Raw genomic sequence first — 19,826 nt, 5'->3', positions numbered from 1 at the left:
ATGTTGAGGAGCTAAGACTTGCCTTTGCTCATATATATATACAAATTTGAAAGTATCAAAAGAAGCTGTTTCTTCTTCGCCTTAAGCTTCAATGGTGTCAAAATTCCTCCAAATATGAACCCTATGCCTAATTCTTACCATTCCTGAGAAACCCAATAAAATTTTGGTACCTTGTTCGAAATCAAATTTCACAAATTGCTACCAAAAAATGAAGAAAATGAAAGACCAGTTGCTCTAATGTAATTCGAATTACAATCAATGAAGCAATTATGCTAATGGTCCATAAAGGTTGATCACAATCACATGATGGCTTCCGACTCTATCCTCAAGGCTCAGGGTTCATGTTCATTCCCACTGTTCCATTGGCCTTTCCCATTCAGTATGATGTCAAAATTAATGTTTTTTTGGTACAATATGGGACCCATGGCCATGCTGGATTGATGACACCCCTCATCATGCATCATCCAATCAAAGGATGCTCTTGGTGCAATGTGGTTCCCACTTATCATGTGTGTGAAACCTTAAGTCCCATAGTAAATTCCACTTCTCTCTCTCTCTCTCTCTCTCTCTCTCTCTCTCTATATATATATATATATATATATATATATATATATATATATATATATATATATATATATATATATATATATATATATATATATATATATATATAGAGAGAGAGAGAGAGAAGTGGAATTTACTATGGGACTTAATATATATATATATATATATATATATATATATATATATATATATATATATATATATATATATATATATATATATAGAGAGAGAGAGAGAGAGAGATTCTTGCGTGCATATTTTTATTTTTTAGGGACATTCTCGTGGACAACCGTAGAGTTTTGTTGGCGTTTGGGGCCCTACCCACATTTCCAATCATGTGGAAATGCGGAGGTCCTACATATAAGGGGAAAGCTGCTGTATAGCGAACAAAATGGTCGCCTTCAGTGATTCAAGAGTTTACACTAATGTTGAGAGCCTGATCATTCACATCAGTATCATCATCGTTATTGTCATTCATCATCATTCCCATCATTAATTCATGCATGGAATGACTCATTTTAAACAAACAATTAGACCCACGGTTTTGAAAATTTGTGGATCTGAAAGTTCCACATCTTTTAGATCTGCATGGATTTCAGGTCTGATGTCAAACACTAGTCTCGGATCAGTAAAATATCGTGGCATTGAAATTTCCTTTGTATAGGAAGACAGCAAGTGGCAGCCGCGTCAGGCCCACTTGCCATCGCTTGGACTGGCGGACTGCTGGGGCTGTGGAACTGTTCTCCACGACTCTTTAATGTCTTCTAGTCAATGGCATTCCAAATGGGTGATATGGACACATGCATGTACGCTTTCCTATTTCTATACGTCTGGTCAAGCAATGAATCAATCGCCGTCGTCTTCTTCTTCATCATCATTATCCCTACCATCGTTCTTTCTATCATTGGCTGCTTGCTTTCCTTTTGTCTGTTTTCAGTGAAAAAGAAATAGAAAATCATCCGATCGATCGATTAAACAGAATTGCTCTTTCGAGTGTAATTTGTTATAAGTTTAAATTATTTTTACGTAAAATAAAAAACTAAACCAATTTTCAAGCCAATATTTTTTTCCAACATCCTTTTAACAGCAGACTCATCCTTAATATGGTGGGCAGGTCAGTGAAAGCTCGAACAGTTATTCACCCTAAACATTGATGCCTGTGATAGAAATCAACCAATCTACAACTTTGCAACTAACTAGTTATATATGTCTTCAAAAGTGAACATATATCATAAATTCAATACCTATAAGGTAGATAATGATCTTTGTATCTTCTTTTCTTTGTCATCGACATACACATGACAGATTCTTTCATTGAGATTTTGTATTTGAAACTTGCTTCTCTTCAAACATTTATAACCTTAAGGCAGATTTTGGGACCATAAAAAGGCCAAAACCAATCAAGAAGAAAAAAAGACGAGTGTGAGCATGCAAGCTTCTCAGTATACAGATGTTTGAGAAATTTTTAGCCCTCCCAGCCATTGGCAGTTGATGGTGGTGGTGGTGGCGGCGGTGGCGATGGCCGACATAGTTGCTGGTACAAGGTAGCAATTTTAAAGGGATCTGCATTCATGGTCTGCAACCAAAGTAAAGTGCTTTTTGTCAGAGGTTCTCGTTTCTTAGCAATTTAACGCTCTGAAGAATTTTGCTTATTGGTCTCACCTCTCTCGGTTAAGAATCACTAGCTACACGTTCTGATTTAGTTACATAATCTCAACTTTTATAATTATAGTCTAATGATCTCATCATGCAGATTGGATAATGGATGAAACTATATGAAGATCATATAATAATACCATGACTATGAGAGCTGGCCTCGGCACTCTACCTGTGCTTGGCATGCGAGGACGGCCGAGATCGGATCTGGTAGTGAAGCACCAGCGATCGTCTCTCTCAGCTTGTCACACGAACTGGCGGCAGCTGCGACGAGGTTGGGCTGCATGAAGTTGGCAGGATTTAGGAGCGGCCGGATTCCGGCGTGGCCAGGCCGGATTCCGGCGTTCATGCCCATGCCAATTTGTGTTAACATACACATTTGGAGCTGCTGGATGCTCATCGGCAGCATCATGTTCGGCATGTTCGTCTGGCCCATCACTTGGACTGTGGCTTGAAGCAGCTTTACGTATTCGATCACCTCGTCTAAAATAGAGGCCTTGTCCGTCTGCAATTTGGAACAAGAAAGTACCGAAATTTAATTTCGACACCAAAGCAATCGAATATTCTTGTAAATAATGCAGGCATGAATATGCGTCGCTATGAAATATATGATATAATTCCTTTTTGTTGCACCACAGTTCAGAAGGAATACATAAATGAGAAATTTTAAAGTTATTTACCTTGCTGGAGTTGGGTATCAACTTCTGCAAAGTTTTCATCTTCTGGTTGATCCTGTCCCTCCGTTTCTGCAAATATTTAATATCTCATCAATTATTTGTTAGGGACATTAGTACTCTTACTGCTACTCTTTTATATATATATATATATATATATATATATATATATATATATATATATATATGGCATAATGGACACAACCACCAACCTAAGACCCACCACTTATCACTTTGTCTTTAAGATTGACTTAAATAGTAGTCATGAAATGAATTGAGATTTTCGGGAAAAAAGGAAATAAAAAAGAAACTTGAGATTCGTTTGTCAATTTCTTATCAACTTGTCTTCCAATTTGAGATTCATATCCCGAGAGCTGATCGTGCCAACTTTCACGGACTCACTTTTCATAAGCTGATAGTAACCACATATTTTAATATTGTAAAATAAATGCACAAACTATTTCATGAAGTGGCCCTAAAATAACTAAAGAAAAAAAATCAGTGACAGTCAATCTTGCTTACACGTTCTGATTGGTTGTGAACCGAAGCAGCTCTACTTCTTCTTGCAGAAGAGATTGAAGAACGTCCCTTCTTCCTCTTCCGGTTCTCGCTCTCTTCTTCCTCCCTCTTTTAACACATAATGAAAAGCAATGAAACACCCAGAGAATCAGCAATCGGTTGATACCAACTTTCTAAAATTAGGCGACGACAAATGAATTTAAAGTAGGATATGCTTCCATGGCATCTTCCTCGCCGGAATAAATTTCCGGGCAGCAAGCACATATGTTTTTCGTTTGAAAGTTATATTCGAAACGAAAGAAGTAAGTCCACACCTTGGATCTAGTGTGGGATACCGAGCCCTGGTCATCTTTAATTGTACTTGAATTTTCCGGCGACCCAAGGGACGTGTTCAGTTCTCCGGCATAATCGCTTGTTCCACACGTGTCCAAGGCGGTGGAGGGGTAGCCTGTGCCCATAGTGCCACTACCAACTCGTGAAAAGGACCGAATCGTCTCTGGACGTTCTGAAACGCACAAGCTCGAGCCCAGGCGATTTACTTCCGGCACCGTTGCGATATTCTGGCACTCGGCTTCCGGCCGGCCTTCCTTCTTGCCATGGGCATGGCAGCTCGGGAAGGGGGACTGGCAAGAGCCCACGCAGGTGGACAAGTTCGAAGTGGGTGGAAGGTCGAGGGCGAGGCGGTCCGTCCCGGCTCTACCCTGCAGGGTGGGTGTGGGCACGGGTGCTGGGGCGCAAGGGACCAAGGCGTCCCTGAACCATGGGGGAAGGTCCGCTGGTTGCGGCGCCCCCGGGACCTTGTCCGGGACACGAAAGGATGTGCCTTGTTTGACGATGCACTCGAGGGTGCCGTTGGCTGTTGGGTGGCCGCCCGCCTCCCAGGCGTGCCTGTTTCCGGCCGGCTTGCAGGTTGCGGGCTTGGGTGGGCCGAGCCCGTGCATTGCCAATTGGCCGTTCTCCCATGTGAGCTCTGCAACTTCGTTGTCCCACCTGACAAAAAGAGGACGGAGAGATACATAAGGGAAACGAAGAAGATAAAAGAAAACGAAAACCGCACCAGCGATACAAATCCTAGCAGAAAGAAAGGAAGCCAATGATTTCCCCATCCTTGTGGAGCACAGTGACAGAGAAAAAGAAAGAAAGAAAGAAAGAAAGATTACAGGGAAAAGCTGTCGCTTAAGGAATCGGCGTTGGTAAGTAGAAAGGCTCCTCCGCCTCCTTGTTTGGGAGAGTTTACTAGGCATTGGCCTCCTTCTTCTTCTTCTTCTTCTTCCATCTGCCACTGAGGAACGCTGTGATTCATTGAGTTCTTTCGAGAGAAGTGAAGGAAGAGAGAGCACTATACAGTGCTTGTGTATATGTGGGGAGGGGGATGAGAGAGGGAGAGAGAAAGAGTCTGAAGGTGATTGATTGACTGAGAGGGACGTCCCTGCAGTTAAAAAGGCAAACCTTAATAACGGATCGGACCCGATTCAGGGTCTTAAATTAATACCCAAACTCAAGTCCAGATTTACTATTGAGGTCAGACTCCCTGCAACCTTCTGCCTTTTCTTGGAAAGGCGTTCGTTGGCTTAAGAATACTGCTTAGAAATATAAAGGAGGTGTTTGATAGCTTTTTATTTAAGATGATTAATTAGGATTGAGAATCATAGATATAAGATCAGATCCTTTCTCTTCGCTCATCTTAAATCTGACTTATGATCCTTAATTTAATAAATCATAGATTTTATCATAGTTCTTTTATGGATTTCAAGTCCAAGTCCAAAGTAATCAAATGCCCATAAACATAATCGTGGAACAAACAAGCAAACTTAAAGAAAATAAACCAATGTAGGTCTCTAGATTCGAAGTAGTGAAATAATCCAGATTGGAAAAAAAAAGAGAAAGGAATAAGATCTTTTACCGAAATGTGATTGGTTCATATGGCAGCCTATAAATCTGGCACGTAGAAGCCGCTGCCACATGCCTCTCGGTGAAGCATTCGTCTCCTTGTGCAAAATGCAGCCCCCTCTGCAACTCCCTTCAATGCCACCTCTCGTTCTAACTCGCTTTGTTCTTTTCCAGCTTTTGGCTGCGACCTCATGATTCCCATTCCGCCAAAGACCGCCGGCTGGAACGCCACGTAGCTGTGGGCGGTCGCCGGAACACCTTTTTCCGGGTACGACCACCTCGGCGGCGATCACTAGTGTTATCACCACCGGCCCGGCCGACCGATAGCCAGGTGGATGAAGGACTGCGTCACGAACAATGAATGTCTGTGATGTAAGGATTGCCGATATAGTCATGATCGGCGGTTCCGTTTTTGGAAGAAATGCTTCTTTTGATAACGTTGCAACATTAATTTGTTCTCGTCGGAAAATGCCATCGTTGGTGTTTGGTCCACCAGGCTCGTCGAATTTGAATCGGATATATCTAGATATATGCATCTCTTTTTTTTTTTTAATATTCACATATTAGCATTTGCAGAACAAAGAATTCTCATTTTACAATCTGAATGTGATGTCAATCCAAATTTGACCGATATTTAAAACGTAAAGAATCAGATATAGGATATTTGTTTAAAAATACATTTGATCTGAATTTGTATTTGAAACTGATTGGATATTTATGTGTATATGAATCTGATTAGATGTCATTTTTTAAACCCGAATCTGATTCGATTTCTTAATCGAATATAAATTTTTTTCATGTTTGATTTTTTCCGAACGGTTCGATCAAATATCCATTCAAATTAGATATATTAAGATTTATGGTTCTTTGTCTTGATGTGCTACCATACGTAGATTTACGGTTCCATGTTTTCTTAAATCGAGATCATTTATTATTTGATTGCGTGCAAAAACAGCCCAGTAAGAACACCGGATATGTTCGATCCATCCGCAACTCCGCGAAAGCTCGGCAAGGAACAGCAAGGAATTGACCCATAGTTTGATGATGAGCTCGACGGTGGTTTTGGTTTATTCTCCAGATTCACACCGCACCCTCGCAAGGCGGCGTAATCTTTTAAATTTTTTTCTGGATTCAAGTCAGAATAGACTTCTTCTCGCGTTTGAATTTGTCTATTTGGAATTTTGTGAATTTGATCCATTTCTTCATGAAACCCAGTTAGATTGGTTTTCAATAAAAATTACTATTAAAATATTTGGGTTATTATAAGGCTGGTGGATCAGTGAACCAGATTATTAGTTTGATTTATGTGGGTACTATTTTTTTAAATTACTAATTATCAGTAGTTGCGCCACACCCCTCATTGCGATGATGGTGGTGTTAAATTACTAATTATCAGTAGTTGGGCCACACCCCTCATTGCAATGATGGTGGTGATGACAGGTTTGAGAAGAGCGCAATAATCTGGTCTTTACATATATTTTCTTGCACCTTTGGTTCGTTTTGCTGACGGCCTTGAAGCTATGAATCCAAGTAGGCGAGAAAAAAAAACAGGCAAATATTGATAAATATTTTAAGTTAGGAGACTTATGCAAGCTTAACAACTTCATATCCATCTTAACGCACCATATATTCTTACATTTGACAAAGTTGTGATGACTACTGAATGACTACTGAAAATACTCTTGGAATGAAAGACAATATGTGGATCATATTTGCAGTTTTAAAACATAATGTCATCAAGTTAGGAAATTTCAAGGCACCATATGACTGATTTGATTTAAGATAATAAAAAACGGCCAATCTTGTCCGGTCGTAGTTGTTAAAAAGTAACCAAAAATTATAAAACGACACCTAACTGTTGGGTCAATATAAATGGGTTTTCATGGGGTTGTCCATTTTTTTTAAAAAAAAGGGCCATTAACCATGCATGCACCTTTTTTGTATGTCTTTTTCTTGGCATGCTTGAGGACCTTTTACGGTTTAGAGGTTGAAACGTAATAGTAACCACTTCAAGATTCGAACTTGAGTCTTTAAAAAAACCAAACTATCTAACCGCCCAGTACGTTAGCAAAGAAGTCACACCATTATAAACGGTAGGGATTAAATCTCGCTCACTTAACAACTTAAACGGTTGGCATGGTTTTGTAATTAAAAAAAAAAAAAAAACTTAAACGGTTGGCACGGTTTTTGTAATTAAAAAAAAACAATTAAAGTCGGCTCATGGACGAATATTTGAAAATTTTCTTAAATTTGGATCTGAACCTTGATTTCATTCATTTAACCAATATCCGATCCATATAAAGATTCGGCAGAGTCGCAGACTCCCACTTGAATGCTGACGACGTGTTATTGCTGCGCGAACGTGGACATTCCTTTCTTTATAAAAGAGGGAAAAAATCAAGTAAAATGGCGTCCGAAGTACGTGAAGAACGAGGGAGAGGGCGAGCTGACCAAGGCAAATGGAGAAGGGAAAGGAGAAGGGCGAGCCGGCAACAACGAGAGAAGCGGCAGCAGAGACATCGGCTTCCCGCCTGGCGGCGGACTCCATGGCCGAGGGCAGCGAAGAGCCGGCTATGCCACCCGGCCGCCTCTCCGCTCGCAACACTTCCTCCAAATACGATTTCGTTAAGGTTTTTGGTCCTCCGGTTCCTTCTCTCTTCTTCGTTCTTCACTCTTAACTTTTTTCTGCGCATGCACCACCCATCATAATAATCTCTCTCTCTCTCTCTCTTTCTCTCTCTCTCGATTGATAGATTGGGTTTTGTGTGGCAGGTGAAGGTTTGGCTAGGGGATAATGCGGATCACTACTATGTGTTATCGAGATTCTTGTTGAGCAGAATGCTTACTGTAACGAAGGTGGTGTGCTCTCACCTTTCTCTCCGTTGCCTTCTTTTCGGCTCTTGTCGCCTAGATTCTTTCTTGCTTCTGTTTTTGACGAAATTCAATATGCATGCATGGAAATTTAGGTGTTCTTGCAGGTTTTGGTTGATTGCTTGTGGTTTTATGGGTTTATCCGAGTTTATATCTTGGTATTTTCAAATGTTTCCGGGACGAAACGTAAATCTGTTTGTCGGTTTTTTATTGTTTTTAATTATGTTATGGGTGAATTTTGAAATGGTTATAAGAGAATTCGTGAGTTTAATGGCTGTTCTTTTCCGTTGGGCGTCTTTGATTCCAATAAATTGGTGAAAATTCGTCAACTAGGCCTTTATTACATGATCCAAGCGCTTCTTTGTGCTAGTTGAAGTTCCTTTTCTTGTAAGCGTTTCCCTATTACTGGTTTCTCCCAACTGTGTAATTCATGTCTTTTACAGCCTTGTTTGGTTTTTTGGTCTCCTGGGAGTGAAATCAGAAACGGCGAAGCAACGACCCTCAACAGTGTTGCATGCGCTTGACAACTGTTGAATTGCGAATCTGCGTTGTGATATGGCTCATTGGTCGTTTGCATGGGGAATAACTAATCATCTTTATGTTATTTCTATGCAGATCCCAAATCATGTTGCTATTAAAATTGCTCTTGAACTCAAAAAGCTGCTTGTAGACAACAGCTTGTTGGACGTGTATGTAAACTTCCCATAAGGACTCTGTTTATCTTTTATCTCTCCCTTTTTCTGCTTTGCTGTTCATTGGACATCTATCATGATGAGACAGGATTCCAAGTAGCATGACTTTTGGTAACTTGTTAATTGTCACTATATGAACCTCTGCATCTTCTTCTATATGTAGAATTGTCAAGGCAGTTGCAGCGCCCTACATAATTTTTTTCTTTGTAGGACTCGCAGTATTTTTACTTGTATTAAGGATATTGCAACTTATAATTAGGTTCTTCACCTGTATTTGTTGATTTAGAGGTCTGATATATACCTAGTACTTTCCTAGTGCTAATTTTTTTCTTTCTCTTCTGACATTTCATCTTTATTGAAATTGTTTGCAGTTCACAATCTGATCTGGAGGCTAATTTGTTTAAGGTACTTATCTAGCAAACTTGTATACCATATACCAGCTAAAATTTACTTGTTACTCCAGATTTACTAGATTTAATATGTTGAAACTTGAAAGTGGCAGTTCATGACAAGAGTCTTCACAAGAATCAATTACTAGTGATTTTATATGAGAAAAGTAAAGGAGGACATGCTTATTTCTATATTTCCGAACTTTGCTATGTGAATATAAAATGGTCATATTCTTGCTAATGTTTACGAACTATTTGATAGTAATTAGTACTTCACTTTCTCACAAACGCCTTTAGGTTTTGAAAGTTTGAGGATTTTTTTAATGGGTCATGTTTTTCAGTCCTCAAATAAAGGATGCTCCAAGACCACCATGAGCCTGTCCTTTATCATAGAAAGATGAGCCTAAATAGGGGATGTCATGATTTTTTTTTTGCAATTTCATAACCTCATAGTTCTCTGCATCATTTATCAAAACATTAAAAAGAAGAAAACCTAGAGTCGTTGTTTGGGTGTTTGTGGGGGTGGGGATGGACGTTTGGTGTGTGTTGCAAATTCCACTGCAGAAGGCTATGTCACACGGACACGGCAAAATAGCCCAGGTGTCCGTGTCGACACTCGGGTGCGGGTGCGGACATGGCAGAAAATAAAAATTTTAATGTTTTTTTTTCATTTTATCAATTTTTTGTGATGCATCCAATTATTTCCATTAATAATCCTTTCAAATACTGTGATAAAACAAACTTTTTTGTAAGATTGAACTATTAATCTAATATTTTTTTTATTTTATCTTTTTTTTAAATATAAAATTTACCGTGTCCACGTATCCAAAAAAAATGAAAATTGCCGTGTCCGCACCCGTATCCCCGTACCCGTATCGCACCCGCACCCGTGTGACATAGGCAGAAGGTTGCTTCAAGTAATGTTTTGCTTGATATGGTGTGCAATAAGGCTATGGGATTTTGAATTAACAAATTGTACTTCTTGGAAATAACACCAATTCGCTGTATGTTTTGAAGCAATTTGTTTGAGCAGATGTGGATATTAACTAGCGACTATCTCTTTGTTTTCTTCCCCTCTTTAGTTCCTTCAGATATATTGCGGCATTTATCTGTGGTTCCTATTCGTGTCAAAATTTTTATTGTTGCTTGTGTTTCATTTGAAGATCTATATTTAACATGCAAAGGGCCTTTGAATTTGTTGTCTGACATTGGCTTAGCCATACCTCTTATCATTGTTCTATCCTTTTGAGGTTTGAGACTTAAGAAAAGTATACTGTTATTCACGTCAGCTATTGAATAAGGCTTTGATTGTATGCTCTTCAAATTGATGAAGTTGGGTTGATTAAGACACCTCTTCTATAGTAGAAATTCTGGTTGGTGTTTGTTGTAATGTGTAGATGTGTACTGCAGCTTCAGTAGTTGCAATCATGTTTCTCATCAGCTAGTCTCTGTGTCAAAGGTTTAGTCCATCCGTTTATGACTCCTTTCCTTCATCACTTTGAAAAACAGAGTGATGGCAAGGTTCACAGCATACCTTGGTTAACGTGCCTTATGCTTTTTGGCTTATTATAATTGTTTTACGTGGTTGTTTAGAATTCATTGTGAATCATTGATGAACCAATTTACTTTATCTTACTCAAATAAGTTTTTCTCTATACTTTTGCATGGAAACAGTCTTTCTGGTGCATAGTTTCTTGTTGGGTGATTCATATGAATGTAAATCCTTCAATTTTATGTAGAGAACTGACACACACCCATTAAAATTTTGATTAACAAAAGTTATCTTTTCCCTTTGTTTTTTTGTTTGGGTCTAATAGTACTGGGATTCCTTATCTTACCAACATCAGGTATGAAATGCAGCTTATGGAGCGGAGAGGCTATGGAGAAGAGTATATTATTCGCTACAAGATGATGACCAGGTTGGGACTTGTTGTTTATTTTCTGCACTCGAAATCAAATGTCTTTTTCATTTTGCTTAGAACCTGTATACTCTCCTAGGATAAATGTTGCACCTCTGTCACATGATACATGATATTCCTGCAGACATGAATGTCAGTTACTGGATTACATTGTCATGTCCTTTTTATATCAACTTGAAATTATTAGCTGCTGTAAAAGTTCTGTTCACTAATCTGTGATTTACTGTTGTACCTTTTCTGATAGATTTCATCATCAAAGGGTTCCTCTTGTAATACTTGTGTGTGGTACTGCCTGTGCTGGAAAATCCACTATTGCAACGCAACTTGCTCAACGCCTGAACTTGCCAAATGTTTTACATGTAACTCATCTATGTCCTGACATGTTTGTTGTTCTAGCAGTCCAGTTTGTGTATTAACTTTCTTGAACTATTTTGCATTTGATATTGCAGACAGATATGGTCTACGAGTTGCTGCGAACCTCCACCGAGTATGTTGATGATCACTATTCTTTTATCCTCTTATGTGAATGTATGAAATGTATGCATATGTACATTCTCCTGACATCTTTGAATGCTGAAGTACAATTTTGTTCTACTATCTGTCCTTTGTGATCATATTTGTCTAGGAAGATATGAATTCTCTGACTGCTTATGGGTATGGGTTGCAAAAAGAAATTTATATTTTAAGTTTTTAACATTTTGGGAGAAGATCTCTTCACCCTTTTGACAAAATAAATGTGTCAATGAACAGAATGTGGGATCTTGACTGTGTACAGAGTTTAGGCAATGTAGGTTATATAGTTGCAATTCCTTTTGATCGTCACATGTTTGAATACTCTTTGTTATGGCTGTTTTGACTTGTGGTCATTTATGGGCGTTTTGACTTGTTTATTTGTGGTGCTTTTCCATTCTGTCCCAACTTCCAAGTCGCTTTCAGCACATTTAGGGATGCTTAATTTCTCCAACTTTTTAGCTATCTATTATATTCTTATAGCGCAGTCCCTAAATTGAATGGTCTTGTTTGCAAAATATGGACAAAATTCATATGGTTTAATATATGCAGTGCACCATTGGCTTCCACTCCAGTTTGGGCACGAGATTTCAAGAGCCAGGAAGAACTTGTCACCGAGTTCTGTAGGGAGTGTAGAGTGGTAAGGAAAGGTACTTTCGATCCTTGCTGTTATTAGCATACTGTCATAGGTTATATTTCTTCTATTTGTTGTCAAATCGAGCATCAGCCATCCAATCATCATGACATTTGGCAATATTGGTTAGGTTTGGCAGGTGACCTCAAGAAAGCAATGAAAGATGGCAAGCCTATCATAATTGAGGTTTGATTGTGCTCTGCTGCTGAACTCAAAATCCAGTCAATGTCTTTTGATGGTTCTTTTAGTTGATATCAGATGTAGATGAGGGCAAGACAGCTGACCTCCCATTGGGAAAATCAAAATATTATTGTTATGATGTTATTGATATTTATATCTTCTGAGTATGTGGATGTCCATTTCCCCTTATTAGTGAATAGTTTTGCCCTTTGTCGTGAGTTTGGTGAAGGGGATCTGCTTCTTAGCATATGCACATTCAATTACTGGACAGCCTTGCTCTGTGAGCACTTGTAATTCCTATTTCATCATAATGTATCATGAATTGCACTGTATGGTTTTAGGATGCCGACATGATGCACTGGACATAGCAAAAAAGAATTAAATCTGTTAACAAAACAAAGTTAAAACAAATTAAACAATGCATACTTCCAAGTTCTAATCAGAAAGAGTAATCCATGTAAGAAAAGGATAAGTCTACATCATCAGCCCTTACACCAGGTCTAGTTTTGCATGTTCTAAGAATGAGTAACACAGCAAGCAAAACTAATACATATCATTGTCAAGCCTTGTTCAATCTACCCTTTGCTATGTTTCTAAATCCTCTTCAGGTTAGAAATAAAATCAGGTCGAAGTAGCTTTGTATCTTTTCCAGCTCACAGGCTGACTTGAAAGCTTTTTTTGAGTTTCACTTTGCTGGTTTCATATCACCCATCACATTTCACGGACTTCAAATTCTGTATAACTGGGCAACTGTGGTTTATTTGGCAATGTCATTATAACAATACAAGCTATATGATAATTCGACCTAAATACGTGGTTCTTTGTTGATTCTGTCAGGGAATACACTTGGATCCAAGTATTTATCTGATGGATGAGGAAAATGGAGTGTTAACTGGGTCATTTAAGAAGGCTAAAGTTCCAACATCTGCTATAGGAACTTCAGTGGATAAACTTGCTAACTCAGTGGAGACAGTTTCATTGGGTTCTTCTACTGATAATGTTTCTGGTTCTGTTAATTCACACAAAATTGAGAGAGATAGCTGCAGTGAAGATTCATTCATTCAAGGACAGAGCATCTCAGGAAGCCACACACCAGAAGTAACTGAAGTTCCGGCACCATCAGATGTTACAGACACTGTACATGAATCCCAAGGTTATATCATCGTATCTTCTTTTATTAGTTCTTTTTTCTTCTGTGTGCATGCACACATGCATGAGTTAGTGACGTCACTTGGGTGGGGATGTTGAGGTAGGTGTTGGTGGCTTCATGGGCATATTGGTTGGTCTGTTTAATATTATTGTTATTCTTCCTTCTCTATGCTTTCAAGCCCTTTCTGCCTTCCCCTTTTAAATCGTTTTAACCTTCATAGGTGGGGGTAAAAAGGTGGAAAGTACCTCAAAGCAGGACAAACCCGTTGCTGAGCCAATAATTGTTCCCATTGTATTGAAGATGGCTGATTTTGATCACAAGGTGCGAGGCAAACTTTTAGTTTTTCTCATGTTTTTTCCCCCATTCTTCTCATGCGGTTAGTCTTATTTCTGTATCCATTGTGTTGCTTGCACAAATGGATTTTGTGATTTTCATTTCCATAGTGTTTAATAAAAAAAATATTTTTTTGGCATGCTATTTTTGAAGATTATACTTTGTTTTTATGTAAATATTTTCAATGATATTCAAGTTTTTTGGGAGGTAAACAGACTTCAGGAGGAATTAGTTACTAGTTTATTGTCAATCAGTAGAAATGATGAAACGTTGTTGGTGAAATTAGTGGATAATTCAAAGTATATTCTCAGGACTGATATTAGAGCGATTTGCCTCAAATTTGTGACGTACTGACGTTTGCAGAATGTAAAAAACGTTGGAAAAACATTTGCATCACCAGAGGGGAAAGAAAAAATAATTTTGTGGATACCCGTCCACAAGCTTGTAAATCATCAATTCAAATAAAAAACAAATGGAATTGAAAATTTGAAACATCAGCTGAAATTAAACAAATGGCAAAATGGAGCACCACAAGTGATTACTACTTGCATCATTTACTTACATGCTAAAATTAATTGATTCTAATAGAGTGGTACAAATGGCAGGAATTTGTTTTCTGTAGAAGAGGTGTTTGTGCTGGAGGTTCTTATGTAATTTGCTGGAAATAGTGGGTCCAAATATAGCAACTAAAATAAAATTTTGAGACATTAGGATTCCTGTGTTGCAATGGCAAGCTGGTTCTTGTCTATATCAGATCTTGATAAAATATTTGCTGTTACACTTGGAAAGTGGAAACTACTGTTTACAACCGTTTTTAATTAGCTTCTCAGTGGCTCGGCTGTTGATGACAGCTTCAAACCATTGATACCCCAGCCACGCCACATAGATTAGTTGAACAGGCAAAAGAATAAGTGTGGCGTGTTGCAGAGAGGAGTGTAGGTGGTCTTAAGTTAGTATATTTAAAAAAAGAAACAAGCATTTTGCAATTACGTTGAGCTTTTCCATTGAAACCTGATGTTCTGGTTGTCATAACTGGATAAATTTAAATTGCAGCATTCTGAATAGTGATAATACAGCTGGTTATTGTCATATAAAGTTGGTAGCTAAGCGGCTGATGTTTCCAGTGCATGACAAGATTGAAGATGAAAAAGTACTGAATGTAAAAATATCTTCCTATCCATTTTTCCATTTACTTTTCTTTTTGTTGTATGAGATCCTTAGTAGTCAAAAGCACTAGACAGTGGCCCTTGGAGAAAGCCTAAGAGTGCCCTGGCAGCACCTGGCGAAGGAAAAAAAATGAAGACGGAGAAGAAAAACAAGAAAAAAGGGAAAAGCCAAAGAAAAAGAATGGAAACGTAAAAGCAGAAGAAGAAGAAGAAGAAGAAGAAGAATTTAAGACGTTCTTTTTTACTTAGTTCCTTGGTAGCCAGTGTAGGAAAAAAGGTGGGCGCCCAAGCACACTTTTGACTGTTAAGATATGTTCTTCTAGTGATAGAAACAGTTTATCTATTTTCATAGCTGACTTGATTTGCAGTAGAAGGATTCTTTCAGAATGTATTGGAATGTATTTTCTCCCGGAAACCTTGAGTTTATACTCTTTTTCTTCACCTAGTACATGTATGAGATTTGTATTAGCTGGAACCTGATTGCAGTATTGCACTGTGATGTGGATATAGGCATTACTGGAGGAATGGATTTCTACTCGAACATTTGGTGATAAATGTCTTGCTCAGGTATTTGATTGAGGTCTAATATTTGTATGCACATCTACATAATATAGACATGCATATGATGCATAAAATGCATGTGCTTATCTGTTGGGCCTTCATTATGAAATTTTGAAGAACTAGTTATCTACTGCCCCACAAAGCTCAAAAATCAGATGATAACCTTATCTACCTTGCTCGACCAGAACATAGGCACTGTTTGGTCTCAAAAGTTGGAGAATTTGGAGAGATAATTCATTACTTTTAGCAACTGTTAGAAGTTATCGAGACATGTTGTGCCTATATTTTAATTGAACAATCATTTTCAAAGTTATTGCATGTATGGTTTTTAGCATGATTGGTGGAACCTGTCTTATGGATATAGGCATGAAAGATCACTAATAATCTTCTTTGGCTAATTAGGGTTGTTGTTAGTACTTACTCAGTACATTTTATTTCATATATGGTTTTTACATGGCACCTAGTTCTTACTGGTCACTAATTTTTTTTTTTGTCATCTTCAGGATCAAGATACTTTAGTTAGAAATTTGAAGATTATTCAAGATTATTTGTGCTCATTCGAGACACAGGTAATTTAATTTTCTCAGGTAGTCAGCATATATAATTTACAGATGAATGAGATTTAGGACTGTTCTTCCAGGCCTTCCTCTTGGCAGTTGATCTTCATTTGAATTATAGCTTCGACCAATTTTGTGTAACATCTAGATCTATATAATACCAAAATATCTCCATGATTGAAACTTGTAAGTGATGTCGCTTTGATCATGCAAGTCCTGTTGCTGTTGACAGACGGCTTTATTTTGGATTATAGCTTGATCGAATTTTATGTTATGTCTAATTGCACATAATATCAAAGCATCTTCCTTTTTCCCAAGCCAAGAAAATCCATGCACCGAGAAGAGAATTTCAAAATGGTTTCTCATTTAGGTCCAACTTGTTAAGTAGAGTGTTAAAATAGTAAGCCAGCCAAACTTTAGTGATGGTCTCTACCAGGTATTGACCTTAAGCAAAGATTTGAGACATGCATGACAAACCTATGGAGGAAAGGCTGTGTGTGTCTGTGTGTGTGAGAGAGAGAGAGAGAGATCCCATTGTGTTATCTGATGACCATACAACTATGTAAAGCTATTCAACTGCAGGCATGTGCATATCTGCTGTTTTGATGCGTAGCTTAACAATATTGAGGGATTTGCTGATTATATTAATTCAATTCGATTAGTATATCTTGATTTCTTCATATACCCTCCTTCCTTTATGCAGTTAAGTGAGTTCATGCAATCAGTTCTAGCATAAAATTCAGCTTAACAGGTTCAAAGATTCACCATGGGAGTTGCTGACTAGGTTAATTCAATTTGATAAATGTATCTTGTTTTCTTCATCCATCTCCTGTTTTGAAGTATCTCCATGTGTACTAGTTCTAGCATAAAATTCAGATTAAGTACTATTTCTAGGCTTCTAGCATAAAATTCAGATTCACAGCATATTTATTTTCTCGTGATGCATATTTCAGATCATGGATAGCCACATTTCCAGCTCCATGAAGATTGTCTAAGTCCTTGAAACTTCTTGCTGCATCCATGTGGCATAGGTCTGCTTAGTTTGCATGGTTGGCTTCTCTTTCTTGCAATATTATTATTATGGTTGCATCATCATAAACTTTGCGTGTATGACATGGTTTTGTCTTTTCCGGTTATGAGCATTCAGCAACTTGATTTTCAACTATGGTATTTCATTTAAGATTTCAACTGAAGGTTATGTTTTGTGTACCCACCATCAGTGACGTACATCAGTAATCGTCATTTGTGTGTTGCTTGCACGTCAATTTGGTTGGTTGTTCTAGAACTAGATCTCGTATGTACATTTAATGAAGGCCTTGGCATTTTGACAGCTAATATATTGTTGATGGCATCGTGCATTCTTAAAATCCACGGTCATTTGTTTTAATTTTGTCTCTTTCCTCTTACTCTCTTTCTGTTCTGATGAGCAGGGCTTGACAGTGGTTAATGTTTCGGCTACAACATTTCCCCAAACACTAGACTGGCTTCATGGCTATCTCCTCCAGGTATAAATTAGTTCCCTTTTGGATCTTAGTATTCGTCTCTTGAAGAACACATTTTCTATTTTATACGTTTGAAAGTTTAAAATCAGCAAAAATATGTAGTTCATCTTTTCTTGAATTTGTGTTTCTTCTATGAACAAAAGAGTTCAGTAACACATGAAGCAAGATCCTGTTTCTTCGTTCATATATTAGCTTCTTAGTGGTTGAACAAATTCATAGGCGATGATTGTGACACTCTAGTAGCTCGAATAGCATGCATCTCTGACCAAGTATGAATTATGAAATACGAAGAACATTGTATCTGCATATATAAGGAGTGAATGCAACAGCATATTTTACATTTACATATTTTTGTGCTATACCTGCCTTCAGTTCCAGCAAGTCGATATTTTTGCTGATTGGACATGGGGGAAGAAGACATATTTCATGCTTTGAAGCTCAACCAATTACACGTGAAAGGTTGAAGTCCTTGATTCTCAACTGGTTATGTAAAGATCCATGATTTACATTAAGATGCTCATAGCAATGAAGAGGGCTGTGCTACTTCGGAAAGAAGATGGAGGAGAATATATGTCACCAACTATGCTATGGACCTAGGCGATAAGTAGAGCAACAATGAAAAGTGAAAAAAAAATTATACAAAACCATAAGGAAAAGAAAGTCTTAAAAGAAGGAAGAAGGAATGACAATTTAAGTAAAAAAATCCTACGCTATCGAACACCTAAGCGAGCCAAACGTCTTAGGTCTTTTGACGTGCTAGGTTGCTGAGGAGCGGTTTGCCTACACTACCAGCTAGCCTAAGGACCTTGGCGAGCCATTGATGACATGGGTTAGCAAGCAATATTCCACATCATAAAGTAAAAAGGTAGTGGATGACTGCTTCCTGCGTGAGCATGCCAAACATCATCCAACCCTGCAAACAGTTTCTGTTTGTTGGCAGTGGCTCTTAAGTATATAGGTTGCTCGGTTTTGCATGTAATAATCCTGAATCTTGATGTTTTCTATACAGTGTATTGAGCGAGGAATCTCACATGGACCTTCAAGTTCGAACTGAAAGGAAATGCCACTGAAGAAGATCGTACCACCGGAGCACCCAGTAATAGTCCTGGGAATGCGCGGTCACTTCAAATTTGGAAAATTTCTCGAATCCATGCTTTTCTCAGCTGACGGATGGCATTCATCTGTCATTTAGTCTGTAATATGCGTCTTTTTTGTGTACAATTTTTCCCTATCAAACTGACCAATTTGTTTATCAAATTGGAACTCTTACTCTTGTCAATATGGACGCCTAAATTGAAGTATAACAATTGTGGTGTAATTGGATGTAGAACACTTGGGATGTATCATGAAATGAATCTAGTGGTTCGATTTGGCTGTTGTACCACTTGGCGCCGGTGGATAAAAAGTTCCTTGTTATAACATTCCCACATAATGGAGGCGTAGGGGGAAAGAAATCATACTTTTTTTCTCCCATAAAGCAGATCGATCGCAGATGTACGACCACGTTTGTCTATAACTTCAGAATGGCTGGCAGATGTCTGATTTTCTGAGACGAACCTGTTTTTATTTGATGACTGTCAGATAAGGGTATCTTTATTGTTGTTCCTCGGCACTAGTTTTTTCTGTATAAAAATGGAGATGGAATTGCACTGGATAACATAAATTTTCTATTGTCTCAACATGACATGATTTAACTGTAGGCTCCTTTATGGCAGCGGTTAGTGAAAGAGAGGCTCATACTTCGAAAATAAAACGTCTGATAGGTGATAGGTAGGGATGGGCACCCGGCCGTGCATGTCCGTTATCCCAGAGCATAAAAGCCCGGCAGTCCCATGAAGGCCTAAACAAAGCCTGCTCTTTTGCACTGGACGATCTGTCTTGCCTAATTCGATTCAAATGAATTGGGTCAGATTCAACTCGTCAAAATATTTATATATTTAGTCATACGGATTTACTTAATAGCCTGTAGGGTTAAGATTTTTCTTGACTCTTAAAGCAGGGCCCGCGACCTGAGTTGGCTTAGCTCATTATGTAAACGAGCTGAACTAGGCCCTAGGAT

The 19,826-nt window shown here is 38.3% G+C and overlaps 2 protein-coding genes across 4 annotated transcripts; one reads left to right on the top strand and one right to left on the bottom strand.

Annotated features, from left to right (window-relative positions):
• Positions 1–1,794: 1,794 nt before the first annotated feature.
• LOC116252372 (transcription factor UNE10-like) lies at positions 1,795–4,815 on the bottom strand. Of its 2 annotated transcripts, XM_031626577.2 has the most exons (6): positions 4,574–4,815; positions 3,728–4,403; positions 3,417–3,521; positions 2,901–2,966; positions 2,393–2,725; positions 1,800–2,140 (listed from the first exon to the last, which is right to left on the bottom strand). In XM_031626577.2, the coding sequence occupies exons 1-6, from the start codon at positions 4,714–4,716 to the stop codon at positions 2,030–2,032; spliced, it is 1,434 nt and encodes a 477-aa protein (XP_031482437.1). In that variant the 5' UTR covers positions 4,717–4,815; the 3' UTR covers positions 1,800–2,029. The 2 variants fall into 2 exon arrangements, with proteins under 2 accessions (XP_049933458.1, XP_031482437.1); XM_050077501.1 differs by lacking the exon at positions 3,417–3,521 and having other exon boundaries at positions 1,795–2,140.
• A 2,882-nt stretch (positions 4,816–7,697) lies between these two features.
• On the top strand, positions 7,698–19,148 carry LOC116253331 (uncharacterized). Of its 2 annotated transcripts, XM_031628106.2 has the most exons (15): positions 7,699–7,933; positions 8,076–8,159; positions 8,790–8,863; positions 9,238–9,271; positions 11,116–11,174; positions 11,419–11,533; positions 11,624–11,661; positions 12,237–12,334; positions 12,449–12,504; positions 13,336–13,651; positions 13,869–13,969; positions 15,658–15,714; positions 16,212–16,277; positions 17,696–17,770; positions 18,777–19,148. In XM_031628106.2, exons 1-15 carry the CDS (start codon positions 7,763–7,765, stop codon positions 18,819–18,821), a joined length of 1,389 nt encoding a protein of 462 aa, XP_031483966.1. In that variant the 5' UTR covers positions 7,699–7,762; the 3' UTR covers positions 18,822–19,148. The 2 variants fall into 2 exon arrangements, with proteins under 2 accessions (XP_031483967.1, XP_031483966.1); XM_031628107.2 differs by lacking the exons at positions 17,696–17,770; positions 18,777–19,148 and adding an exon at positions 17,219–17,683 and having other exon boundaries at positions 7,698–7,933.
• Positions 19,149–19,826: the final 678 nt, after the last annotated feature.

The sequence above is a fragment of the Nymphaea colorata genome, chromosome 4 (assembly GCF_008831285.2).
Source record: "Nymphaea colorata isolate Beijing-Zhang1983 chromosome 4, ASM883128v2, whole genome shotgun sequence".
NCBI classification, from domain to species: Eukaryota; Viridiplantae; Streptophyta; class Magnoliopsida; order Nymphaeales; family Nymphaeaceae; genus Nymphaea; species Nymphaea colorata.
Note: the sequence above shows the minus strand (reverse complement) of the source record. Positions and strands in the feature narration are given on the sequence as shown.

Coding starts and splice junctions, on each gene's coding strand:
- LOC116252372 (XM_031626577.2), bottom strand. CDS start 4,716: ATGAATCACAGCGTTCCTCAGTGGCAGATGGAAGAAGAAGAAGAAGAA. Junction 3,522..3,727: donor TATCCCACACTAGATCCAAG/GTGTGGACTTAC, acceptor ATGTGTTAAAAG/AGGGAGGAAGAAGAGAGCGA. Junction 2,967..3,416: donor TTCACAACCAATCAGAACGT/GTAAGCAAGATT, acceptor AAATATTTGCAG/AAACGGAGGGACAGGATCAA.
- LOC116253331 (XM_031628106.2), top strand. CDS start 7,763: ATGGAGAAGGGAAAGGAGAAGGGCGAGCCGGCAACAACGAGAGAAGCG. Junction 7,934..8,075: donor CCAAATACGATTTCGTTAAG/GTTTTTGGTCCT, acceptor TTTGTGTGGCAG/GTGAAGGTTTGGCTAGGGGA. Junction 12,335..12,448: donor GTGTAGAGTGGTAAGGAAAG/GTACTTTCGATC, acceptor AATATTGGTTAG/GTTTGGCAGGTGACCTCAAG.